The following is a 22,215-nucleotide window of genomic DNA, read 5'->3' as shown; positions in this document are numbered from 1 at the left end:
AGGGGCGGAGGCATCTGAGAAGGGGAGAAGTGAATGATCGACGATAAAGTCTATTCTCGTACAGGACATACCGGGGGGCTTGGCGCTTGATTCGGCGAGCCTCCGTCTCGTCATGAGGTAAGGTCCCGTCTTGGAGGTAGCAGACGAGCCCATCGATCCAGCTTGGCTCGGAGTCGATGCACATGGTGGGCTCGGGTTCTTCCGTGCTGGGGATCTGAAGATACTCGAGCGTTGTTCCCTTGGGAAGCTCGCTCATGCGGGAAGTTGCCAATTTGGACAGCTGGTCTGCCCTGAAGTTTTCCGCCCTGGGAATGTACTGAATATTGAAAGAATTCAGGGCAGACGTAAGTTCCCGCACCTTTTGGAGATACTTTTGCATGGATGGCTCTTTAGCTTCAAAGTCTCCTTGAATCTGGTTCACTACCAGCTGGGAGTCGCTGAAGGCCGTCAGGTCTTCCACTTTCAGTTCTTTCGCCAGCTTGAGCCCGGCGATGAGGGCCTCATACTCGGCCTCGTTGTTCGAAGCCGGGAACTCGAGGCGCAAGGCTTGCTCGGCCACCACTCCGTCTGGACTGGTGAGGATGAGTCCGGCTCCACTACCCCCCGAGGTTGAAGACCCGTCCGAGTGCAGGACCCATGGTTGCCTCGGGGCTTCCTCCGCGGATACGGGTGGCAACTCGGGGTCGTCCGGCAGGGTACACTCCACGATGAAGTCGGCGAGTATTTGGGCCTTGATAGCCGGCCTGGGCCGATACTCGAGGTCAAATTCTCCGAGCTCAACCGCCCATTTGGCGATCCTCCCCGCACGATCTGACCTTTGTAATATTTGCTTCATAGGCTGGTCGGTCAATATAGCTATTGTGTGGGCTTGGAAGTAAGGCCTGAGTCTCCGAGCCGAGATGATGAGAGCGAAGATGGTCTTCTCAAGTTTAGAATATCGGGTCTCAGCATCCCTGAGGACCCGGCTGGTGTAATAGACCGGCTTTTGGAGCTTGTCCTCTTCCCGGACGAGGACTGAGCTCACTGCGGCCGGGGAGACGGCCAGGTATAGATAAAGAACCTCGCCCTTCTGGGGCTTGGTGAGCAGCGGGGGAGAGGCCAGAAGGCTCCGGAGCTCTTCAAAGGCTCGCTGGCATTCTTCTGACCACCGGAAGTCTTTCGGCCATTTGAGGCTTTTGAAGAAAGAGAGGCAGCGCTCGGCTGACCGAGAGACGAACCTTCCCAAGGCGGCAACTCGCCCTGCGAGCCGCTGCACCTCCTTAACTGTCTTCGGAGGCGACATCTCTTGCAGTGCCCGAATTTTCTCCGGGTTGGCTTCAATTCCGCGCTGGGTCACTATGAAACCCAGGAACTTGCCCGAGGTGACCCCGAACGCACATTTCGCCGGGTTGAGCTTCATTTTGTATCTTCTGAGCTTGGCGAATGTCTCGTCGAGATCGGCTATGTGGTGTTCCGCCGCTCGGCTTTTCACCAGCATGTCGTCCACATAGACTTCCATATTTCGGCCGATCTGGTCTTTGAAAATTTGGCTAACCAGTCTCTGATAGGTGGCCCCAGCGTTTTTCAGGCCAAAGGGCATCACCTTGTAGCAGTAGGTGCCCTTGTCGGTGATGAAGGCCGTCTTCTCCTCGTCTTCTGGCGCCATTCGGATTTGATTGTACCCTGAAAAGGCGTCCATAAAAGTTAGCAGTTGGTGCCCTGAAGTAGAGTCGACGAGCTGGTCGATGCTTGGAAGGGAAAAGCTGTCTTTCGGGCAGGCCTTGTTCAGGTCGGTGTAGTCCACGCACATACGCCATTTCCCGTTGGCCTTCTTTACGAGGACTACGTTGGCGAGCCAGTCCGGGTAGGAGACCTCCCGGATGAAGCCGGCTTCGAGGAGTTTGTCCACCTCCTCGGCCGCAGCACGTTGCCGTTCCGGGGCGGAGCCCCTTTTCTTCTGCTTTACAGGCCTGCTGGTTGGCCTCACCTGGAGTCGGTGAAGCATGACCTCAGGGTCAATTCCCGGCACGTCCGCAGGCGACCAGGCGAAGACGTCAGCATTTCCCCGCAGAAAGCTGACGAGGCGATCTCTCTCGCGGGCGCCGAGGCCGGAGCCGACCTGAACGGTTAGCTCGGAAAAATTTTCTTTTAGTGGAACTTGAACAAGGAGCTCACCGGGCTCTACTTGCTTCTTCCAGAGGGTGTCCCTCGCATCGAGGGTTTCTATGGGCAATGAAGGGCCCGTTGGCTGCATTGCCGCCTCGGTCGGTTGCTTTACTCCGTGGGCCGCCATGTAGCATTGCTTGGCGACCAGCTGGTCTCCTCGGACCTCGCCTACTCCTTGGCCGGTAGGGAACCGCATGAGCAGATGGTGGGTTGAAACTACGGCTCGAAGGGCATTCAGCCCTGGCCGCCCAAGGATGGCGTTGTAGACCGAGGGCAGTCGGACCACCAGGAAGTCCGTCCTCACAGTGCTCTCCCGAGGGGCGAGGCCAACTGTGACAAGGAAGCTGGTCTCACCTTCGACCGGGACCGAATCTCCGGTGAACCCGACCAGTGGGGCGTTGATCCTCCGGAGATGTCCTTCTGTCAACCCCATTTTTTGGTAGGCATGATAATACAAAATGTTGGCTGAGCTTCCATTGTCAACTAGGACACGCTTTACATCGAACTTATTTACAATCATTGAGATGACCACAGCGTCATCGTGAGGGGTCTCGACCCCTTCTAAGTCCTCGTCCGAGAACGAGATGACTTCATCAGTGCGTGGGCATTTCGGGGGTGCTCCCGGGGCGGCTGCTCCTGCTGAGGCCCTTCCAATCATGTTGATGGTGCCGGCAATGGGCTTGTTGTCGTCCGGATTTTCGGTTGGTACGACATTCTCCGCCGGCCTCCTTTCCTCGCGCCGGTTTCTCACGAACCGGTTAAGTACTCCTCGATGGATGAGTGCTTCTATCTCGTCCCGGAGCTGGAAGCAGTCCTCCGTGTCGTGCCCACGGTCTCGGTGGAAGCGACAGTACTTCCTGGGATTACGGGGAAATCCCGTGTCTCGCATAGGCGGCGGGGGTCGGAAGAAGTCCCGACCCTTGATTTCCATCAGGATCTCGGCCCGGGGGGCGTTGACGGGTGTATAGTTCTCGTACCTCCCCGGGTATGTCCGAGGCCGTGGTGGGGACCTCGGTCGAGGAGGGGTCCTCTGCTGAGGTCGCCCCTGCTGACGGGGCGGGCTCCTCAGTCTGGGGAGATCCTTCTTTCGACGGGGGGATCGGCTCCTTTGTCGGTCGCGCTCCTTGCGGCGCTTCTTCTGCTTCTTAGAGGCGGGCTCAATTGCTCCCCGCCTAGAGGCGACTGCCTCCTCGGCCTTCGCATACTTCCGGGCCCGGGCCAACATTTCGGTGAAGTCGGCCGGAAAGCTCTTCTCGATGGAGGAGAGGAATCGGTAGGAGCGAACCCCAGTCTTCAGAGTCGACATGACTATCGACTGGTCTAGCTCGCGAACCTCCCATGTGGCGGCGGTGAAGCGGTCCAGGTATTCCTTGAGGGACTCCCCCTCTTTCTGTTTGATGTCGAGGAGGGAGTCTGACGTCCGTTGCTGGCGTCGGCTGGCAGCAAAGTTGGTGGCGAACTGCCTGCCGAGTTGCTCAAAAGAGGACACCGTGTTCAGCTTCAGTCCAGAAAACCAAAGCCGAGCGGTCCCTCGGAGGGTTGCTGGGAAGGCCTTGCAAAGTATGGCCTCCGAGGACCCTTGTAGGGCCATGAGGGCCCGATAGCTCTCCAAGTGGTCGAGAGGGTCGGTGATTCCGCTGTAGGGCTCCACCTGAGGCATTTTGAACCTTGCGGGAACCGGCTCATCTTCGATCCGGCAGGAGAAGGGGGACTTGGTAGTGAACTCAAAGTCTCCCTCCTGCCTCGCCTTCTTACTGTGGAGCGCTGCAATTTGGCGCTCCAAGTGCTCAACCTTTCTGTCGAGCTCCCCCACCCGCGGGATTGTCGCCGCGGTTTGCGCCGGCTCACGGCGGTCCGGGGCTGACTCAGCCTCAGAAGGCTGGAGTCTTCTGTTGAGATCCTCCCCCGGTAGCTCTCTCTGGGGGGAAGTCCGTTCTTCGTTATTGGCTCTGGAGGAGCCATGTAGATTCTGGCCGGGGAGAACCGGGCCGTTGGGAAGAAATTCCGGCGGGACCTGGGCCCGCGGGGGAAGCGTTGGTAAAGCTTCCTCGCGTCGCAGGCCCTGAACGGCGGCGGCCAGGGCCTGGACTTGCTGTACTAAGGCGTTGAACTGTTTCGGCTGGACCTGAGGAACTGGGTCAGCCGGAGTTGGAGAATTCTGGACAGAGCGTCCAGGACTTTGCGGAGGACGCCGGGAGACGTTGGAGGCTCCCTTACTTCTCAACTTCATGACTGCTACTCGGGCCCTTCCTCTAGCGCCAACTGTTGCTGGAAATTGGACCCGGGGGCAATCTTCGGTCGAGGGAGAGGGAGCTGCGGGTCACCACGGCGGGGCGGCGACCAGTCGGCGGGCGGCGTCCTTCGTCTGGGGTGGCCGGAGAGAGGGAGCTGGGGATCCTCACGGCGGGGCAGCGATCCGTCAGCGGGCGGCGTCCTCCGTCTGGGTGCCTGCAGACAAGCCGGTGGCCGAGTTTTCCGGCGCCGGCCCTCCGACGCTCAAGTCAGGGAGGGGGCAGATAGTGTAAGGAGGAGATGAACAGTGCTTGTAAGGCGCGGAATTTCCCAACCCCCTCCTGAGAAGCTAAGGCTCCCTTTTATAGGTGGGGGTCGGTTTACCTGTGATGTAACAGGGCGAGGCCATAGTACGGCTCGGCATGTGGCTCAGGTCGGCGCACGGTCAGGCGAATCATTGTGCTGATGTCGGCGGTGAGGACGTCGTACGACCCGAACCAGTACGCTACCAGGCGAATCATTGCATTGGTGTCGGAGGTATGGCCGAGATCAGAGACTTATCATGGTTGACCAGACTCTGCTGGGCTAACTTGCCGTGGAGAGCTGAGGATCCGTAGATGTCAGGAGCCATGCGCATTAATTGTGGAATAAGCCTGAGATCCGCATTAATGGTGGAGTAAGCCGGAGATCCGCATTAATGGTGGAGTAAGCCGGAGATCCACATTAATTGTAGAGTGAACCGGAGGGTTACAGCGGCCATGCGCAATAAATGCTGAAGCAGTGGCAGGGTATGGTCCTTAGTTGGACCTCGGAGGAGTACGGCCGTAGTAGGTGGCTGACAAGGGTAGACCTTGAGCGTCAGGATTTTCCTAGGTCGGAGGTCTCGAGGTCGGATGTCTTGAGGTCGGGCGTTCCGAGATCGGACGCCGACTTCGGCTGTTCAGGGTCGGCGATTGTGCGGCTTCTTGGAGGCATTTGTGTCACTTGGGGGGAAAAATCTTATTCCCCCAACAATGCCCATAAGGCTAGGTTTGTGACATCGAACTTTTGATATAGTCAGAAATTAAGATGCCGTTCACACATCCCCTCTTTTTAATAAACATTCAAACAAAATAAATGCGCAAAATAATCATATATACGCGTTTCTCACGTAAGTACAGTTATTTATATTTTCATTTACGTGTCCTGCACCACATATATTTAGCAGTAGTTTTTAACTCACAATCGCCTTATTAACTATTTCTGCTACTTTTAATTAATACGGATTAGGATTGCCCCAGCTTCTCCCTCATCAACGCCCTTCACGTGCATACCACGTGCAGCGACAAGGGTCGGTTAAATGGAGGTTCGGGTTGTATCTTTCGCGCGAAAGAACGATCGATCTACTTTCGCGATCTCATCCGTCGGATTGTGCTCCGCACATCTCTCAAAGCGCCCCGCAACTTCCATTCATCCGTCTATGCGGATCTCGAAGCAACCCTTGCGCGATCCAACGGTTGATTCGCGCGAAGGAGCGTGCATCCTTGTTTCGCGTGAGTGACACAACCCTGTCCGGTTAAATAGAAAGCGGTCACTTCCTATTCGAGTCGGCCCCACTGGGAAACCCGCGTGGGATCCGAGAGAAATACAGCACATCACGAGCCAAGAGACCAAGATGGCCCATGCCGCTAGGCTTACTGCCCCGGTGAACAATCACCTCCCAAAACTTCCCCCTTCACATCAAATTTCACAAACCACGCTCCTATCCTCCTGGCCGTCACTTTCTTCTCTGCACCAATATACCCTCCAAACTCCTCTCCGTCTCTCTCAAACTTTTTCTCACCCTCCCTTCGTTTCTTTTCTCCTTTTCTATTTCCATAGTCCTCTCAGTGACAGCAGGAAAAAAAAAGCAAAAAAATCCAAAGAATCTATCTCTATTATTCCATTCTACGTATCAATCAAAGAGAGAAAGAGAGATAGAGGAGGGCTTCCACGTTTCAGTTATGGTTTGGAGACTTGGAGTGGAGAGACGATGGGGAGGCGAGAGGCAGCGGCGATTCCCAGAGGCATAGACAGATAAATAAAGGACGGGCGGAATAGGGGAGGGAAGAAAGAGAGGGTGTGCGCTTTTCTGCGAGAGGGCAGGAGATGAAGGGTTACATCGCCGCGAGTTCGCCGCCGGCGAAGCGGCGATGGAAGGGACACGCCGTGGCCGTCCTCGCCCTCGTCTTCTTCTCTCTCCTCGTCCCCCTCGCCTTCCTCCTTGGCCTCCACAACCGCTTCCCCTCTGGTTCGTACCCCCCCTCCTTTCTTCTTGTCTCTCTAAACCCTAAGATCTTCTCAGATCTCGCCCCGGCCTCGGCATTGCCTTTGTTCTCGATGCGGTCTGGCCAGCGAGATCCTGGTTTCCGGCCGCATTGTGGTCTGGAACTCCGATTCCAGCGCCCTGCTCCGGATCTGGCTCGGATGCTTTCCGTGGCCTCGAGATGGAGAGATCTGTGGGGTTGATTTTGTTTTGTTTCGAGAATTAGGGGGAATGGAGAGTTCTAGCTGCATTTGGTTGTTCTTTACTGCTATGTGGTCGGGATCTCTGATGCTGTTTCTTGTCTTTCGTGCAGGATACTTGAGTGATGAGCGCTCGTCTTCGGTGAGAGAAGTTATTATTATGTTGTTGATGGAGTGAATTTTTTTGTTCGCTGGTTGTTTCTTATAGCTTGCTTTGGTTCTGATCGTTGCGTAGGAATCTGTCTTTGAGAATTACGCCCGTGTGGATGCTGGTCTGGAGCAGAGTCAGTCCGAGGTCCCTTTCTTTTTTTTTTTTCCTTTTTATTTCTTTTGGAGTTTATTATTGTGGATTTCTGGATTTGCTCAAGTCACTTTCATTTTGGTAGATCGGTTGTTGAACTGATTGATTCGATCCGGAAAAGCTGTAGTTTGTCTATATGTCTTTAATAACTTATGCTGTTTTGTGCTTTTGGTGTTTGGCAGGTGGGTGAGTCGAGGGTTCATGATCTTATTGATAAATTTAAACCAGCAATTCCAAAGGTTTGCCCTATGCTAACTGTATATTTGCATTTTTTGGATTCATCTGGAGGATGGGTTCTATTGCGTTATTTTTTTTCTTTCTAGTTGCACCTAAATAAGTCAAAATAGCTATAGTTGAGAGTGCATGTTTTAATTGATAATTTATTGGGAGTCATCCTCTTTCAAGATCTTCTTACCGTATGTTATGGGTTAATTGTTCAACGTAGCTCTCCAGCACTTCATCGTGAACTTTTTTGCTTGAATGAATTTCTACAGTACTACCCTTTTTCTACTTAAGGCATCAGCTTTTCATTGATGTGTTTTCACTCGACACTTTTGATGCATTACGAGAATGGTCTTCTTCCTGAATCCTGTATATTTTCATACGCCCGAATCTTGACGAAAGTGACAGATGTGGAAAGAGTTTGTGACAGGCACTTGTTTTTGTCTGTTTAATGCATATTAATCTTCTGGCGGCAGGCAAAGGATTATTTAAACAATTACTTGTTGATGGGGTTGTGTGGGCTTATCTTGGAATTTGTTTGCATAAGGATTTTACCTGATATTGGCTGCTACGCATTCCTGGATCTGTATAGCATCTATTATTTACATCTTGTTGAATCTAACTCCGGATGTAAGAGTTTGAGAGTTAAACTGAGAGCTTTTCCCATAATTTTATGTTTGAAAATTAAGGGATATAACCTTTTATTTTCAGTGCTTGTTGATAAGGATAGAAAAAATTGTTTAACGATGAATATATGAAGACGGATTTTAACTTTTTTCATTCTTTCATTTCCACAAAAATTATATGTGACTCATGAAATCTCAGGGCAGGCCTTTTTACATAGTAATTCCTTTTAAAACTAATCATGTTCTCTAAATGCTTGTTCCCATACATGCACCTTTGAGAGATTTCCCCACATTGTCATATCTCTACCCCTTGTGTTCATCATGAAATATGTTCTAGATCATTATGTATTACTGCCTGCTTATTTTTTTCCCTTTTATAGGCAAGTTCTTCCTCCCAGAATCCCATCAGACATTTTCGAATCCTAGCGGGGTTGATTAGGGCACCTGCTTGCAGTGTTTGTTGTTCCTTTTATAACCTTATGCACCTTATGTTAGTTCATAATTTTTTATTCCTAGGCAATTTTGTCACCTCTTATTACTCCAATAATAGTTAATTTAGTGTCGGTTATTCATATGAACCTGATGGGGAGGTCCATAAGTTCTGGGGTTGGGTTAACACGAGAGGGCTGTGAGACCTTATGAAGTTGATTTGAGGATTGAGTACGAATTTGCACTCTTTGGTTTCAGGATTTCCAAATTGAATTGGAAGCCACAGCAATGTAATGATCAATAAGATTCCTTGTATGAGGGGTTGTAAAGAAATTGAGAAAATGGGTCAGAAAGCTATTTCGGCACAGGAGTGTACCGTACCATGCCATACCGAATCGATAAGGTACGAATACACTACCCGGTACCGAGATTGCTGACCTTGATTAGATTGAATCGGTTGAATCAGATGTTAAGTTGGATATCAGATCCTTAACAAATCCGCAGCTGAAAAACCTCATTGTATAGAAACTGTTGCCAGTTAAATAACAGTAATTTTACATGTGGCTAAAACTTTAAGATATTACATATTTAAAACTGCAATAGTTGCTGTCCATTTTAACTGAAATTGATGGTCCAATTTTGGCGGGTTTTGTCTGAAATTCGTTACATCTGACTTTTGGTGAGGGGGTTAAGTAACACACACACACACACATATATGTATGTGTATGATGTAGATTTGTATGTACACACTGTATGTATTTTAATTTGTATCTTTGTATTTTAATGTGTCATTTTGGATTATGACCATATTTTTTTTAACATCATAGTGAGGTAAATGATGTCCTTAGGGCCATTCTTTCTCCCCCCTCCAAATCAAGATAGGGACATCTTACTCCTTGGTGATAAAGCAAGTCTTCAAGAAGCATCTTGTCAAGATTGAGATTGAATTGCCAGGTTCTGAGAATATTGGAAGCATGTGGTTTCCTGGTTCCATAGAAACTTTTGAGGTCTCTTGAGGCTGCTTAACAGATTTTTAAGGAGAAAGAAGAGAAGGAGTTTATTGCGTGGATCATATTACATGGATAGTGGATTTGAAAAATTTAGCTTGGATTGCGAGATATGAGCTCAGATCTCCTCTATAGGTTGTTGGGTTCCAAAACTCAAGTCTATGTTAATTAACACTCTTCTATAGGTGTTGCAGATAAATCATCTTTGTTTACAATTTTCAGAAATCTTGAAAATCTATCACGATTTTTTTTGAATTTTAGGTAAATTTCTTGATAAAATGTGGATTCCTTGATTTTGTTCTTTTAAAAAAATAATTAAAAAATATTATATGCTCATAGTTTCACATAAAAAATTAGATTGTCATCAAACTTATAATAATATACTTTTATCAGTTAAAAACATTTATAGATTATCTTTTCATCAATTAAAGCCTAATCTTCTCATTAATTGTCACAGCAAGAACATAGTTGAAAATCTTGAGAGAACAGTTGCTACAAACAAAAATTTAGTGCTGCCACAAGTTTGCCTTATCTATTATTTGTTTACCCAAGAAAATGTTGGCTAAATAGTTGTGTCCCAAATTTGTATGATAGATCCCATGAGCACCTAACAAACTTACATGATTTGTCATTGTGGGGCAGAAGATAAGTGCTTCAAATTCTCTGGATATCTCCTTTCAAGAGAAAATTGTCATATATTGAGGCTCCTGGAAAACATGTTGTGTCGAGGCCCATGAGCAAAATCAAAGGTCTTCTTTTCTTTAGTTTTGAAAGAGAAAAAGAGGAAGCCTGATTTCAAGTTAATTTTTCAAACTTCAAAGGGTCCCAACAAGTTACCATATTCACACTGTGCTCATTAAGTTATGAGATCCAGTTTTTATATTTCATGGATGTGCCAAGGTGCTTCCTTATCTGCCTATTAGATGTCATAGGTTCATGTACTTTAGCACGATGTTCTAAGCTTTTGGTAGCTAGCGCAACCTTTTCGACTATTATCATATACTGTAAGTTGCTTTAAGTGATGGTATTGTCATCTCATTTTGCATGCATGATTTTCTCTGAAAATTGTCTTTCATTTTTATATATTCTTTTGGTTTGATAAATATTCTTTCTGAAAATTTTCTGCCATCCCTCAATTGTTGGTCATTCCTCAACTGATCAGCTTTTCTTCTTGTTTGAGCAATTTAAATTTAATATCTAGCTTTACTGATTCTTCTGTTCTTTTGTTATGTATTCTACACAATCTTTAGGCCATAATGAGCACCTATATTAATTTTATCCGATCAAGTCCATGTAACCTATAGCCTGAAACGTCTTTAATATTATATTATTTTTGGAAGTGTCCAGTTATTTGTTAGCTACATCAAATTGGCAAATTAGAATATGAGAACATTTGCAATTGTTTATATATTCTACACAATCTTTAGGCCATAATGAGCACCTATATTAATTTTATCCGATCAAGTCCACGTAACCTATAGCCTGAAACGTCTTTAATATTATATTATTTTTGGAAGTGTCCAGTTATTTGTTAGCTACATCAAATTGGCAAATTAGAATATGAGAACATTTGCAATTGTTTATATATCAGGATGTTCCTGAAAACTTCACAAAGAAACCTCTGATTGAATCCAGTTATGCTGGCATGCAATCCACTTCACATCCAAAGGATGCTATGCCCTACTCTAAACCCAAGAATATTACCCATGGAGGTAAGCCTTGCAAATTCATCTATGTTTACTGTCTTGATTTTCCCCCTTCTTTTGCATCTAGGAAAGTTAAAACTAAAACCCCACTCTTGATCATGCATGCAGGTCCACCAAAAGAACAAGTAGTGGCACCAAAAGTACCTTCATCTCTGAATGCAAGAGTAAGACTTAATCTCATGTTTTAGCAAATGCTCGTCACTATATTAAGCACATATAAAATTGTGGAACTGATTCAGCCTACTGCCTTCTTTGACCCAGTGGCAGTTCTTGCTTAATTCCTTGATAAATAAATTTTTTTTAAAAAAATCATTTCGCTTCTTTTGCCTTGAAAATAGGCAGATTTTATATGTGCATTAGATTTCACGTTTGACCTTGTTTTAGATCTTGAGGTGTATGATACCATAGTGATTTTGTTTGCTTGATCCCCTTGGGTTCAACTTGTAGGTTTTCCAAAATAACTTTTTGTGTTAATTATCTTAGAATGATGGGGGAGATCAAAAGGAAATCCGTTCCAAAAGTGCAGCTGGTGATGAGATGGAGAGACCATGTCAGCTTGAATTTGGAAGCTACTGCATTTGGTCCATGGAACATAAAGAAACGATGAAAGATTCTATAGTGAAAAGACTCAAAGATCAGTTATTTGTGGCTAGAGCTTATTACCCAAGCATTGCTAAGCTTCAGGGACAGGAGAAGTTGTCACGTGAATTGAAACAGAATATTCAAGAACATGAGCGCATGCTTAGTGAAGCTATTTTAGATGCTGACCTTCCATCATTGTAAGTGATGTCTTCTAGACGTATCTAATCTTCCTTTCTTCATGCATCAATTGATTTAAAGCATTGCATTTTGCTAGTAAAAGGGCTCATGCATGATGCAAGTGACATTATGGAGAGAAATCATTGTAGACTACAAAATTTATATTATCACGAACTTGTTTGGTGCCAAATATAATGAATGTTAATGCATTAGGATAGTTAAATTTAAATATTTGTTATGTTTATGCAATCATGTTATTAATTAGTGGCCTCCGATGTCAAACGAAATTTGAGGTACTTAGATCATAGATTTGTTGCATTATATAGATGAGTTCATGTTAAGGTCCTTTAGGGTTGCATATTATGCAGCGTTCAAATGAGGCAAGGCCATCTGGGCCGAGTTAGATGATTAGTGTCAACACGTAGAGGCTACAAGGTGGTAGCAGGATATCATGGACAACTTAGGCCCCGTTTGGCAGAGCTGTTGGCAATAGAGCTTTCGAAAGTAGAGCTTTTTGAAGTAGAGCTTTTATAAAAAGCTATTTGCTATTTGGTAACTACATTTCTAAAGTGCTATGAGACTTTAATATGTGTTTGGTAAACAAACTGAAAAAATACTTTTGGTATGACAAAATGACCATAAAGGATATTGCATAGTATTATACAACAGAGCATAATAAAATATAATATATATTAATACATAAATATGTAATATAGTATAATATTATTGTAATGTAATATAATATTATTATAATATAGAAATATAATATTATATACTATAGCATAATAATATAACATAATTTGATATTATATAGCATAATATATCAATGTATTATGATATAATATAATATAATATAATATTTATAGTATAATACAATAATAAAGGTATAAAATATTATAATTATTATCATTATATATTAATATTATTATTTTTTGTAATTGTTATATTTTATCATGGGTATTTTGATCCAAAAAGAAAAAAAAATATTATAACTCAAAACAGCTCTTCCAAAAAGCTGTTTTAGTTTTCTGGCAAAGCTAAAACAACTTTTTGATTTTTTTACCAAACACCCTTATTCCATTTAAAAGTGCTTTTGGAGGACTAGAAAGTGCTTTATGACCCTCCAAAAGATCTGCCAAACGGGGCCTTAGGCAAACTCATGCTTCTTGGCATCTATTGATTGAGTTCAACTTTGTCTAGGTCTATATCCAATATGTCCTATGCATGATCCAAATTAATTTCAAGTATATGATTTGAACTAATGCCTCACCAAATTGATGGTAAAGGTTTTATTGTTCCTATTAGGGGTGCTATTGGGTCAGGTAGGGTCCAGTTATCGCCAACCTGGACCTGCACCCATGGTTCAGGTCTAAATTTTGAATCAGACTAACTGTTCAAGAATTAGGTCTGGTCTAGGTCTAGATGGTAGAGATTTCATAAGACCCATCAGGTTTATAGGTTAGGTCTAGATATGTTTGGACCTTTAACCAACCCAACACTCGCTGGTTTTTGATTTTGTATGGATCAGTTTCTGATTTGGGTGTCAAGCAAGTAGCAACATTGAGTAAGCTTAGGGGTGACAATGGGTTGGTTTAGGTCAAGTGTGGGTAACAACGTATGAAACCTTGACTTGTACCGGACCCAACTCAAAAGTCTATATATGAACCCATCAACATGGATCATTTAATCATAATAGATGACCATCAAATTATCTAGTGGACAAGGTGTCTTTGTGGATCTGCAATTTATCTTTTCGTAACAGTTCTGGAATTACTGCCTGTTATATGTATAATCATATCTGTAGTTTCCTACACGTAACTGAGCAAAGACTGATGTATTGACACCTTGTTGTGCAAAATAGGTTTCTTTTATGTGATCTAATACTACTATATTTATTCTTCATATCCTTCAAATTTCTGTTTCCCAAGATCTTTGGGAGTTACATATACAACCTATTTAGCTTAAAATCCCATCCATGCAAATTAAAAGCTTTGGACATTGTTACGTCCTACTTGTATCTCAAATGAGTCGAATGGAAAGGCAATAGAGGAGTTGTTACTTACATTGTTGACTTAAGATTGAATTCATTCAGATGGTTTAGTTCTGGATAACATCTTTTGGTGTTGGGAGTGAGTGTTGGTTTTCATCTTCTCTCAGAGGCTCTGAATTTTGAATGATCCTTTTGTCTGTTTAGGAATCATACCAGGATGGGGGAGGTTGAGCCCTTGGAGGTCCATGGTCATTCAGAAAACTATGAAAGCTTTTCCACAAAAAGAAAACTATAAAAGCTAATAAGTTGACTGCATATATCCAATGCATTGGTTCTAAATTATTATAAAGAATCTAGATTTTGGGGATGCAAAGTGAGCTGGATTTTGTATTATCAATTCCATTTACTTATTTTCTTAAGTAATTTTTATTGTTAGAAAAAAAAATTATAGTCCGAGCTTGTGTCACTAATATGAAAAGAAAAATTATTCAAACGTTTTACTATCATCTTGTGGAGGATCCTTATGAAAGCGAACACTTAGAAAAAGCACTTGTCTTCTATTTTTCTCTTGATGAAATATGGAATATTTTCCTCACCACATATGGTGTCATTTTATCCTTTTGGTTCAAACAGATGTGCCCTAGGAGAATCCTATACGGATGATGTGGTGTCTAGGCACTTGTTGGTAAAAACATCCAAGCTACCTTAATGATTAAATAGGATGGAGCATAACATGAAGTGAGCACTGTAGAGGTGCGAAAGAAACGAGTATGAGGATCATCCAAGAACCTGGCCAAGTGTTTGATATAGAGTGGTGCAATACGGGGTTAATTTGCTACTTTGGGGAGAGGAAGTAAGACCCGCATCTAAAGTGTGATCCTAGATTGATTCTTAACATTTTTTGTATCCTTTTTACAATTTAGTTCTCTCTCTCTCTCTCTCTCTCTCTCTCTCTCTCTCTCTCTCTCTCTCTCTCTGTGTGTTTTAAAGAACTTCTGGAAGCTATTTTTGGCCATTGTCATCTTCATATTTGTTAACTACTAGAGTTTGAACCTTTCTCTTCATTGTGGCTTACTTTGATTGGGTCATTTCTGAGAGATCATTACAAGTACGATTTATAACAGTTTCATATTACAATTGTAGATTAAAAAGTTGTGGTCGAAACATTTCCTTTGTAATGAAAATGATCAAGATTCCTGAGAAGTCAGAGCAAAACTGACACCGAACATTGGATTATTTGAGGTGGTTTCTAGGCATTTCAAGTGAAGCTCTTAATGAAACACCTAAATGTGCTTCTTTGCCCAAGACTGTTGGTCCATGCGAATGACTTAAAATAATCATTATGGCTTTGATCAGTTGTGTCCTGTTTTATCTGTGACCAGAACAAAATTTGAACCATACTTACCATAAGAGTTTGTGATCTGGGAAAACCCTTGATTGAGGACTTCTGATTATGCTTACTATTGACTTATAATGAACATTTTGAAATTTTCTTTTCCTAGCCTTCATGTGTCTGGGGCTACAGAGGTCAGCATGCATTTTTGTTTCATTGGATTTTACTTCAGAAATCTACTAAAATCATTTGAAGTTTCTCTTTCCTTTTTTTTGGATCATGAGGAATTGGTTCTGAAGATCAACTTCACTTTCACCTTTCAGTGTTGGAAAGAAGATACAGAAAATGGATCACACAATTGCAAAAGCCAAATCATGTGCTGTAGACTGCAATAATGTTGACAAGAAACTTAGACAGATACTTGATCTGACCGAGGATGAAGCTCATTTCCATATGAAGCAGAGTTCTTTCCTGTACCACCTTGGTGTTCAGACCATGCCCAGAAGTCTCCATTGCTTGTCAATGAGATTGACAGTCGAATATTTCAAAACATCATTGCAGGATATAGAGCAATTACATGCTCAGAAGCTCAACAACCCAAGCTTTCGGCACTATGTGCTCTTCTCAAGAAACGTACTTGCAGCATCTGTTACCATCAATTCCGCTGTGATGAATGCTGAGGTAAACTGTTTTGTTGTAATGATTGGATATCAAAATAATTTCATGTTTGACTGGTGTGATTGACTTTTGTTTTGTAATTTCACAGAAAAGTGGACAGATGATTTTCCATTTGGTCACTGATGGGCAAAATTTTTATGCCATGAAACACTGGTTTGCCAGAAATTCTTACAAGGAGGCAACTGTTTGTGTCTTGAATTTTGACAATCTTAAGCTGATCAACGTCTACAATTTGGGCCCACGACAGCTATCACCTTCTGAGGAATTCCGTGTTTCCATCCGTGACATTGCTCAGTCATCTCCTATGCAGATGAGAACTGAGTATATATCCGTTTTTGGTCACTCACACTTTCTTGTACCTGAAATATTCAAAAGTCTGAAAAAGGTGATTGTTTTGGATGATGATGTCGTGGTTCAACAGGACTTGTCATCCTTATGGAACCTTGACTTGGAAGGCAAGGTGAATGGTGCTGTTCAGTTCTGTGGAATTAGATTGGGTCAGTTGAAAACGTATATGAGAGGATATAACTATAACGGAAATTCTTGTGCCTGGATGTCCGGACTGAACATTATAGATTTGGAAAGGTGGAGAGACCGCAACATTACTGGAAATTACCTAGGCCTGCTCCAAAAGGTAAGTGGCATTAATCTTTAGTCTTGTCTTGTCATTTTGCAGTATGCAAGGATTATATATATGTATCTATATAGACACACACACACACACATATATACATACATATATATATATATATGTATATATAGACACACACACACATATATACATATACACTTATATACATACATACATACACACACACACATATACATATATATATATATACATATACACATATATACATATATATAGAAAAATGAATATTTTTACTTATAGTTATTAACAAAACTATCGTGAACTTGATAATTAATAATTCAGCTGCAATTTGATTGGTTGTCAGAATTGAGTAGTTGTAGACTTTCTTTGACCTGTGTTGGCTGTTTGGTACCTTGTCAAATATAATTTCTGTTCTTGAACTATCAGCTTGTTTGGATATAAGTTTTGGTTAGTGGCTTCTGCCCCCATATTGGAATACCTATAAATGGCTTTGTATTACGTTTCTATTATTGCTATGCAGTTTTGAATTTTCAGAAGTGTATATGAGATTTTTGAGGCTTGAGTCACATGTTTTTTTTTTTTCAATGAATGAAATGAAAAGAAAAACTATGCTATTCAAGTTTGGCAGATAAGCAATGAGGAATTGCCTCATTAATTTTAAGACTTTCTGAGTGTTTTGTCATGCTTTGCCAATGTCAGTTTCAAAACGGGAGTGAAGCATCATGGAGAGCTTCAGCACTGCCCATAAGCTTGCTTGCATTTCAAGATTTGATCTATGCACTAGATGATACCTGGGTTCAGTCAAGACTGGGTCATGATTATGGAGTTAGTGCAGATGCCATTAAGAATGCTGCCGCATTGCATTATAATGGCAATATGAAACCATGGCTAGAACTAGGTATACCTAAATACAAGAGCTACTGGAAGAAATTTCTCACTAAAGAAGAGCGGTTTATGGATGAGTGCAATGTAAATCCATAGCGGCACTTGTATGAGGTGTAGGACTTCGGACTATGCAAATTCAAGACAAGGGGATGAACACAAATTTTTTGCTTCAGAGTTGATGAATGTCCCCATTATTAGGTTTGAAGAAGATTCCTCTACAAGAAGAGCAGCTTGTCAGGTACTGAGATGGTTGAGATGTCAAGGCAATAAATGGGTGAAGCAGCATTATGGGTTGATCATGTCTGATAAGAGCCAGAGGCGCTTCAGCAGAAAAAATTTTGGATGTTAATTTTGTGCTTCCTAATGGCAGCAGGAGAGATGTACAACGGACAGGTTAGGAGAGTTGATTTTGCAAAGCGGTATTGCAGGTAAGTCCAGGTATTAGTTGATTGCATCATTCATTTGTGATATAGTTGGACAATTATTGAGATGGCACATCAAATTGGATTGCTGTCATCATACCTTGGATGTAGATTGATTTTTTCCTCTATTTTTTGACCCTTGTTGATCAGTTTTCTGTCACAATAAGGGTATAGCTGGGATCTCTCTATTGGTGATTCTTTAATGTCAAGTACTGCATATGTAATGGAATATGTTTTTCACAAGATGTGCTGCTAGTTCAGGGACCATGCATATCTATTAATTTTGATGAGAATTCTTATCTCTCCACCCTACGGTGAAGTAATGGTACGTGTTGCTCTACATGATGATCCTGAAAATTAGAGTTGTATGTAGTAAAACTATATTCTGTTCAAGGTGTTATTATTTTTGAATCGAATTAATCATTGATTTGCTTGTAAGATTGTAATATGTGGGGAAATGTTTAGGTAGTTGGTTACAGCGTAACCAAGATCAGTAGTGGTTTCAAGTTGGCATTTGTATCTGGAATTATATTTTGATTGAATGGTAGATATTATAATAGAGCATTTCTATGGATTTTTAGGATGGTAATTATGGAAAGACCTGGTGTGTTTTGTTGGCTATGTAGGAAGAAGTACGTGGCACAGCTTTCAAACGGGTCATCGCTGCACGGGCCACAATGTTTTTGCTAGGGACTACTCTGTATATTGAATAATATGTACGTTGTTTGACATGCAAAACACGTTTACTGTCAGAACCATCCTCCAGTCTTAGTATGCACTTCATGCTGTCACAGCTATCCAAGGTTACTCTCAGGTGCATCGCTGGTGCCCTACGCTATTGTGATTCATGTGCCAAACAATAGGCTTATTGAATTCAACCTACTACATTCAGTGATCAGGTGCATGCCGTGACATGAAGGAACTTTTTATTTTTCATTTAGGTAACATAGATATTCTATGGTGTGATCCTCTGCAACCATAGTTGCAATCAGATGATGTGCGACAAATTCTCGTACAACTCTGGCACACATGCAAGAAGGATTGGTAACATTTACATGAAAAGTGAATGTCATCATGAATGGTTACATGGAAGTCTTGCAATCAGTTGATGCGTTAAATTCTGCTGCATGGTGAGAGTATCGTCAATACTTATGGTTGACTGCTTATTTGTATCGAAAAGATGGAACATGGTATGGCTCTCGCAAATGCTCCTTGACGCCACTGACCATCGCATTTAAGAACCACAAACGATGAGGCTAGCATTTTAGCACAAAATTTGTTCTGGAAACCCTGTGGCGCACTGACAACGAGGTCCGCACCCATTGTGGAGGCTCTTGGGGAAACGTAGCAGAAACTAAGATTAGCAAAATTTTAAACGGACGTTTGAACCGTTTGTGCCTAAAAACCGGTTAAGAATCGGTCAAAATTCAAGCATCACGATTCACAGACACAAAACAGAGATCCAAGCTGTTCCTCCCTCCGGCATTGCAGTTAATTCTCCCCTCTCTCAGTTACCCATCCATTGCCTACAAGGGAAAAACCGCAACGCATGGAGAACGAGTGAAGGAGAGAGAGGGGCTTGGAACGGCCATTGACATCCAAATCCGTCCATCCTCGCTGGAAGTCAAAACACATCCCTACTATAAAATGGGGCTTGCCTCTCCCTGCCCCGGTTGAAGCACCCCCCGGCTAAACCCAGAGGAACCCCAAATAAACTTCAGCCGGGCTCTTCCCATGGGCACCGGTTAAATTTCATTACCGTAAGCTCCGCATCCTATCAATTCTTCTCTTTTTCTTTCTAGGAGTTCAGGCATTGTGCTGATTCCATAATATTGTACAGGCACTGTTTTTTCCCTTTTTTTTTTTTGCTTTTAGTAGTTAGATTACATAGAGAAAGCATTAACCAGAGAAACAAAAGACGCGAAGAGTGGGTAAAGAAATGTCGCGTGTCGCCGCCGTGCTCATCCTCCTCTCGCTCTTGGGCCTGTCGACCGTCCGGGCAGAGGACCCATACCTCTTCTTCACATGGAACGTGACATACGGCACCATCGCCCCTTTTGGCACTCCCCAACAAGTCATCCTCATCAACAACCAGTTCCCGGGCCCCGAAATCAACTGCACTTCCAACAACAACATTGTCATCAACGTCTTCAACAACCTCGATGAGCCCTTCCTCCTCACATGGTTCGTCCCTCTCCTCTCACACACAACATTCTCATGCATAATTTACGCTTTTTTTTTTCCTTTAGTCGTTCGGCAATTAAAGCTCAAGTGTCCTGTTTTGATCTATTGGAATTCCCTGCAACTTTGGTTTTTAGAGGATCCACCACCTACCAATTATCCCTACAAATCAAAGAGCTAGTATAGGCATCACATAAGTTGTTCCATTTTCATCTTAAATCAGAGTCTACTAGGCAGCATTGCTAGTTTTATAGAACCCTCAATGCTTCCTTTCATAAGTAGAACCCATAGAACACTAAATATAATTCGCCTTGGATCAGCTGATATACTGCTAATCAGAATTTGTTTATGTTCAAACCATGCCATATTGGGCAGGAACGGCATTCAGCACAGGAAGAACTCATGGATGGACGGGGCTCCGGGGACCAACTGCCCCATCCTCCCGGGCCAGAACTTCACCTACCACTTCCAGCCCAAGGACCAGATCGGCAGCTTCTTCTACTTCCCCTCCCTCGGCATGCAGAAGGCGGCCGGCGGCTTTGGCATGCTCCGCGTCCACAGCCGCCTCCTCATCCCTGTCCCCTTCGACCCCCCGGCCGAAGAATTCAACGTCCTCGCCGGCGACTGGTTCACCAAAAGCCACAAGGTCCTCGCCGGCCAGCTCGACGCCGGCCGCAGCGTCGGCCACCCCGCCGGCGTCCTCATCAATGGCCGCCGCGGCAAGGACGCCGCCGGCCACGACGAGCCCCCCATGTTCACCATGCAGGCCGGCGACGTCTACCGCTTCCGCTTCTGCAACGTTGGCCTCAAAACGTCTCTCAATTTCCGCATCCAGAAGCATCCGTTGAAGCTCGTTGAGATGGAGGGCTCCCACACCGTCCAGAATCTCTATACCTCCCTCGACGTCCACGTTGGCCAGTGCCTGTCGGTGCTCGTCACCGCCGACCAGGCCCCTGGAGACTACTACCTCGTCGCCTCCACCCGCTTCACCAAGAAGGTCCTCACCGCCACCGCCGTCCTCCGCTACGCCGGCTCCAACACCCCCCCATCCCCGGTCATCCCCGAGGGACCCACCGGCTGGGCCTGGTCCTTCAACCAGTGGCGGACTTTCCGGTGGAACCTCACCGCCAGCGCCGCCCGCCCCAACCCCCAGGGTTCCTACCACTACGGCCAGATCAACATCACCCGCTCCATCAGGCTCGTCAACGGCCACAGCATCGTCGACGGCAAGCGCCGCAACTTCATCAACGGCGTCTCCCACGTCGACCCCGACACGCCGCTCAAGCTCGCCGAGTACTTCAACCTCAGCAACCCGGTGTTCAAGTACAGTCTCATGGGCGACGCTCCCCCGGCCCCTGATACTCCGGTGACACTTGCACCCAATGTCATCGCCGTCGAGTTCAGGACTTTCATCGAGATCATCTTCGAGAACACGGAGAAGAGCATCCAGTCCTACCACTTGGATGGCTACGCCTTCTTCCCTGCCGGGTAAGTGTACACAATGTTGATGCTATGAAACTTATATGCAGCTACTGATGCTTCTCATATCAATGTTGATGTCAGGATGGGGCCAGGTAAGTGGTCGCCGGAGAGCCGAAAACGCTACAATCTTTTGGACACCGTGAGCCGGCACAGTGTCCATGTATTCCCCAAGTCATGGACGGCGATCTTGCTGACCTTCGACAATGCTGGAATGTGGAATTTGAGATCCATGAATTGGGAGAATAAATACTTGGGGCAGCAGCTGTACGTCAGTGTGACCTCGCCAGAACGATCGTTAAGGGATGAATACAATATGCCTCTTAATGCACTCCGCTGCGGGGCGGTGGTTGGGCTTCCCCTGCCGCCATCCTACACCTAAAGCATGCGGCCGGTGAGCTGTGCCGCCGCCGACCAGCGAGCCCCGTTCTTTGGTGAGGAGAGGACGGAGGGAAGGGTGGTGTTGAAAGGGGGTAAGATTGAGTGCTATCTATGGGGTGTTCTGTTGGGCTTGTTCTTCTCTTCCTCTCGTGGTTCTTTTTTCTCTGGGTTTGCTGGTCGTGTGCTATATAAGCAAAGCTCTCTCCTAACGTATGGTTCATATATGAATAATATGCACATTCATCAAAATAAAAATAGTATATACTTGTGACTACAATCTGTGTTTCCTTGAAGGTTTAGATATCTTTGCTCTGAATTGATGTATGTATGCATGCACGTATG

The 22,215-nt window shown here is 44.4% G+C and overlaps 2 protein-coding genes across 4 annotated transcripts; both read left to right on the top strand.

Annotated features, from left to right (window-relative positions):
* The first annotated feature begins 6,028 nt into the window (after window positions 1-6,028).
* On the top strand, window positions 6,029-18,077 carry LOC103717888 (putative galacturonosyltransferase 7). Of its 3 annotated transcripts, none has more exons than XM_008806441.4 (10): window positions 6,029-6,646; window positions 6,975-7,003; window positions 7,097-7,156; window positions 7,345-7,401; window positions 11,038-11,158; window positions 11,261-11,316; window positions 11,636-11,931; window positions 15,558-15,915; window positions 16,001-16,546; window positions 17,225-18,077. In XM_008806441.4, exons 1-10 carry the CDS (start codon window positions 6,505-6,507, stop codon window positions 17,504-17,506), a joined length of 1,947 nt encoding a protein of 648 aa, XP_008804663.3. In that variant the 5' UTR covers window positions 6,029-6,504; the 3' UTR covers window positions 17,507-18,077. The 3 variants fall into 3 exon arrangements, with proteins under 3 accessions (XP_008804663.3, XP_026664568.3, XP_038980804.2); XM_026808767.4 differs by having other exon boundaries at window positions 6,322-6,646; window positions 7,097-7,145; XM_039124876.3 differs by lacking the exons at window positions 6,029-6,646; window positions 6,975-7,003; window positions 7,097-7,156; window positions 7,345-7,401 and adding an exon at window positions 8,705-8,842.
* Window positions 18,078-19,639: 1,562 nt separating this feature from the next.
* On the top strand, window positions 19,640-22,000 carry LOC103717889 (protein SKU5 SIMILAR 14-like). The gene is made up of 3 exons (XM_088703353.2): window positions 19,640-20,016; window positions 20,389-21,501; window positions 21,577-22,000. The coding sequence occupies exons 1-3, from the start codon at window positions 19,772-19,774 to the stop codon at window positions 21,872-21,874; spliced, it is 1,656 nt and encodes a 551-aa protein (XP_088559479.1). The 5' UTR covers window positions 19,640-19,771; the 3' UTR covers window positions 21,875-22,000.
* Window positions 22,001-22,215: the final 215 nt, after the last annotated feature.

Source organism: Phoenix dactylifera, chromosome 8 (assembly GCF_051530095.1).
Source record: "Phoenix dactylifera cultivar Ajwa chromosome 8, Ajwa_hap1_PhDact_Kaust_v1.1, whole genome shotgun sequence".
Classification (NCBI taxonomy): Eukaryota; Viridiplantae; Streptophyta; class Magnoliopsida; order Arecales; family Arecaceae; genus Phoenix; species Phoenix dactylifera.
This window is presented reverse-complemented; position numbering and strand designations above follow the sequence as displayed.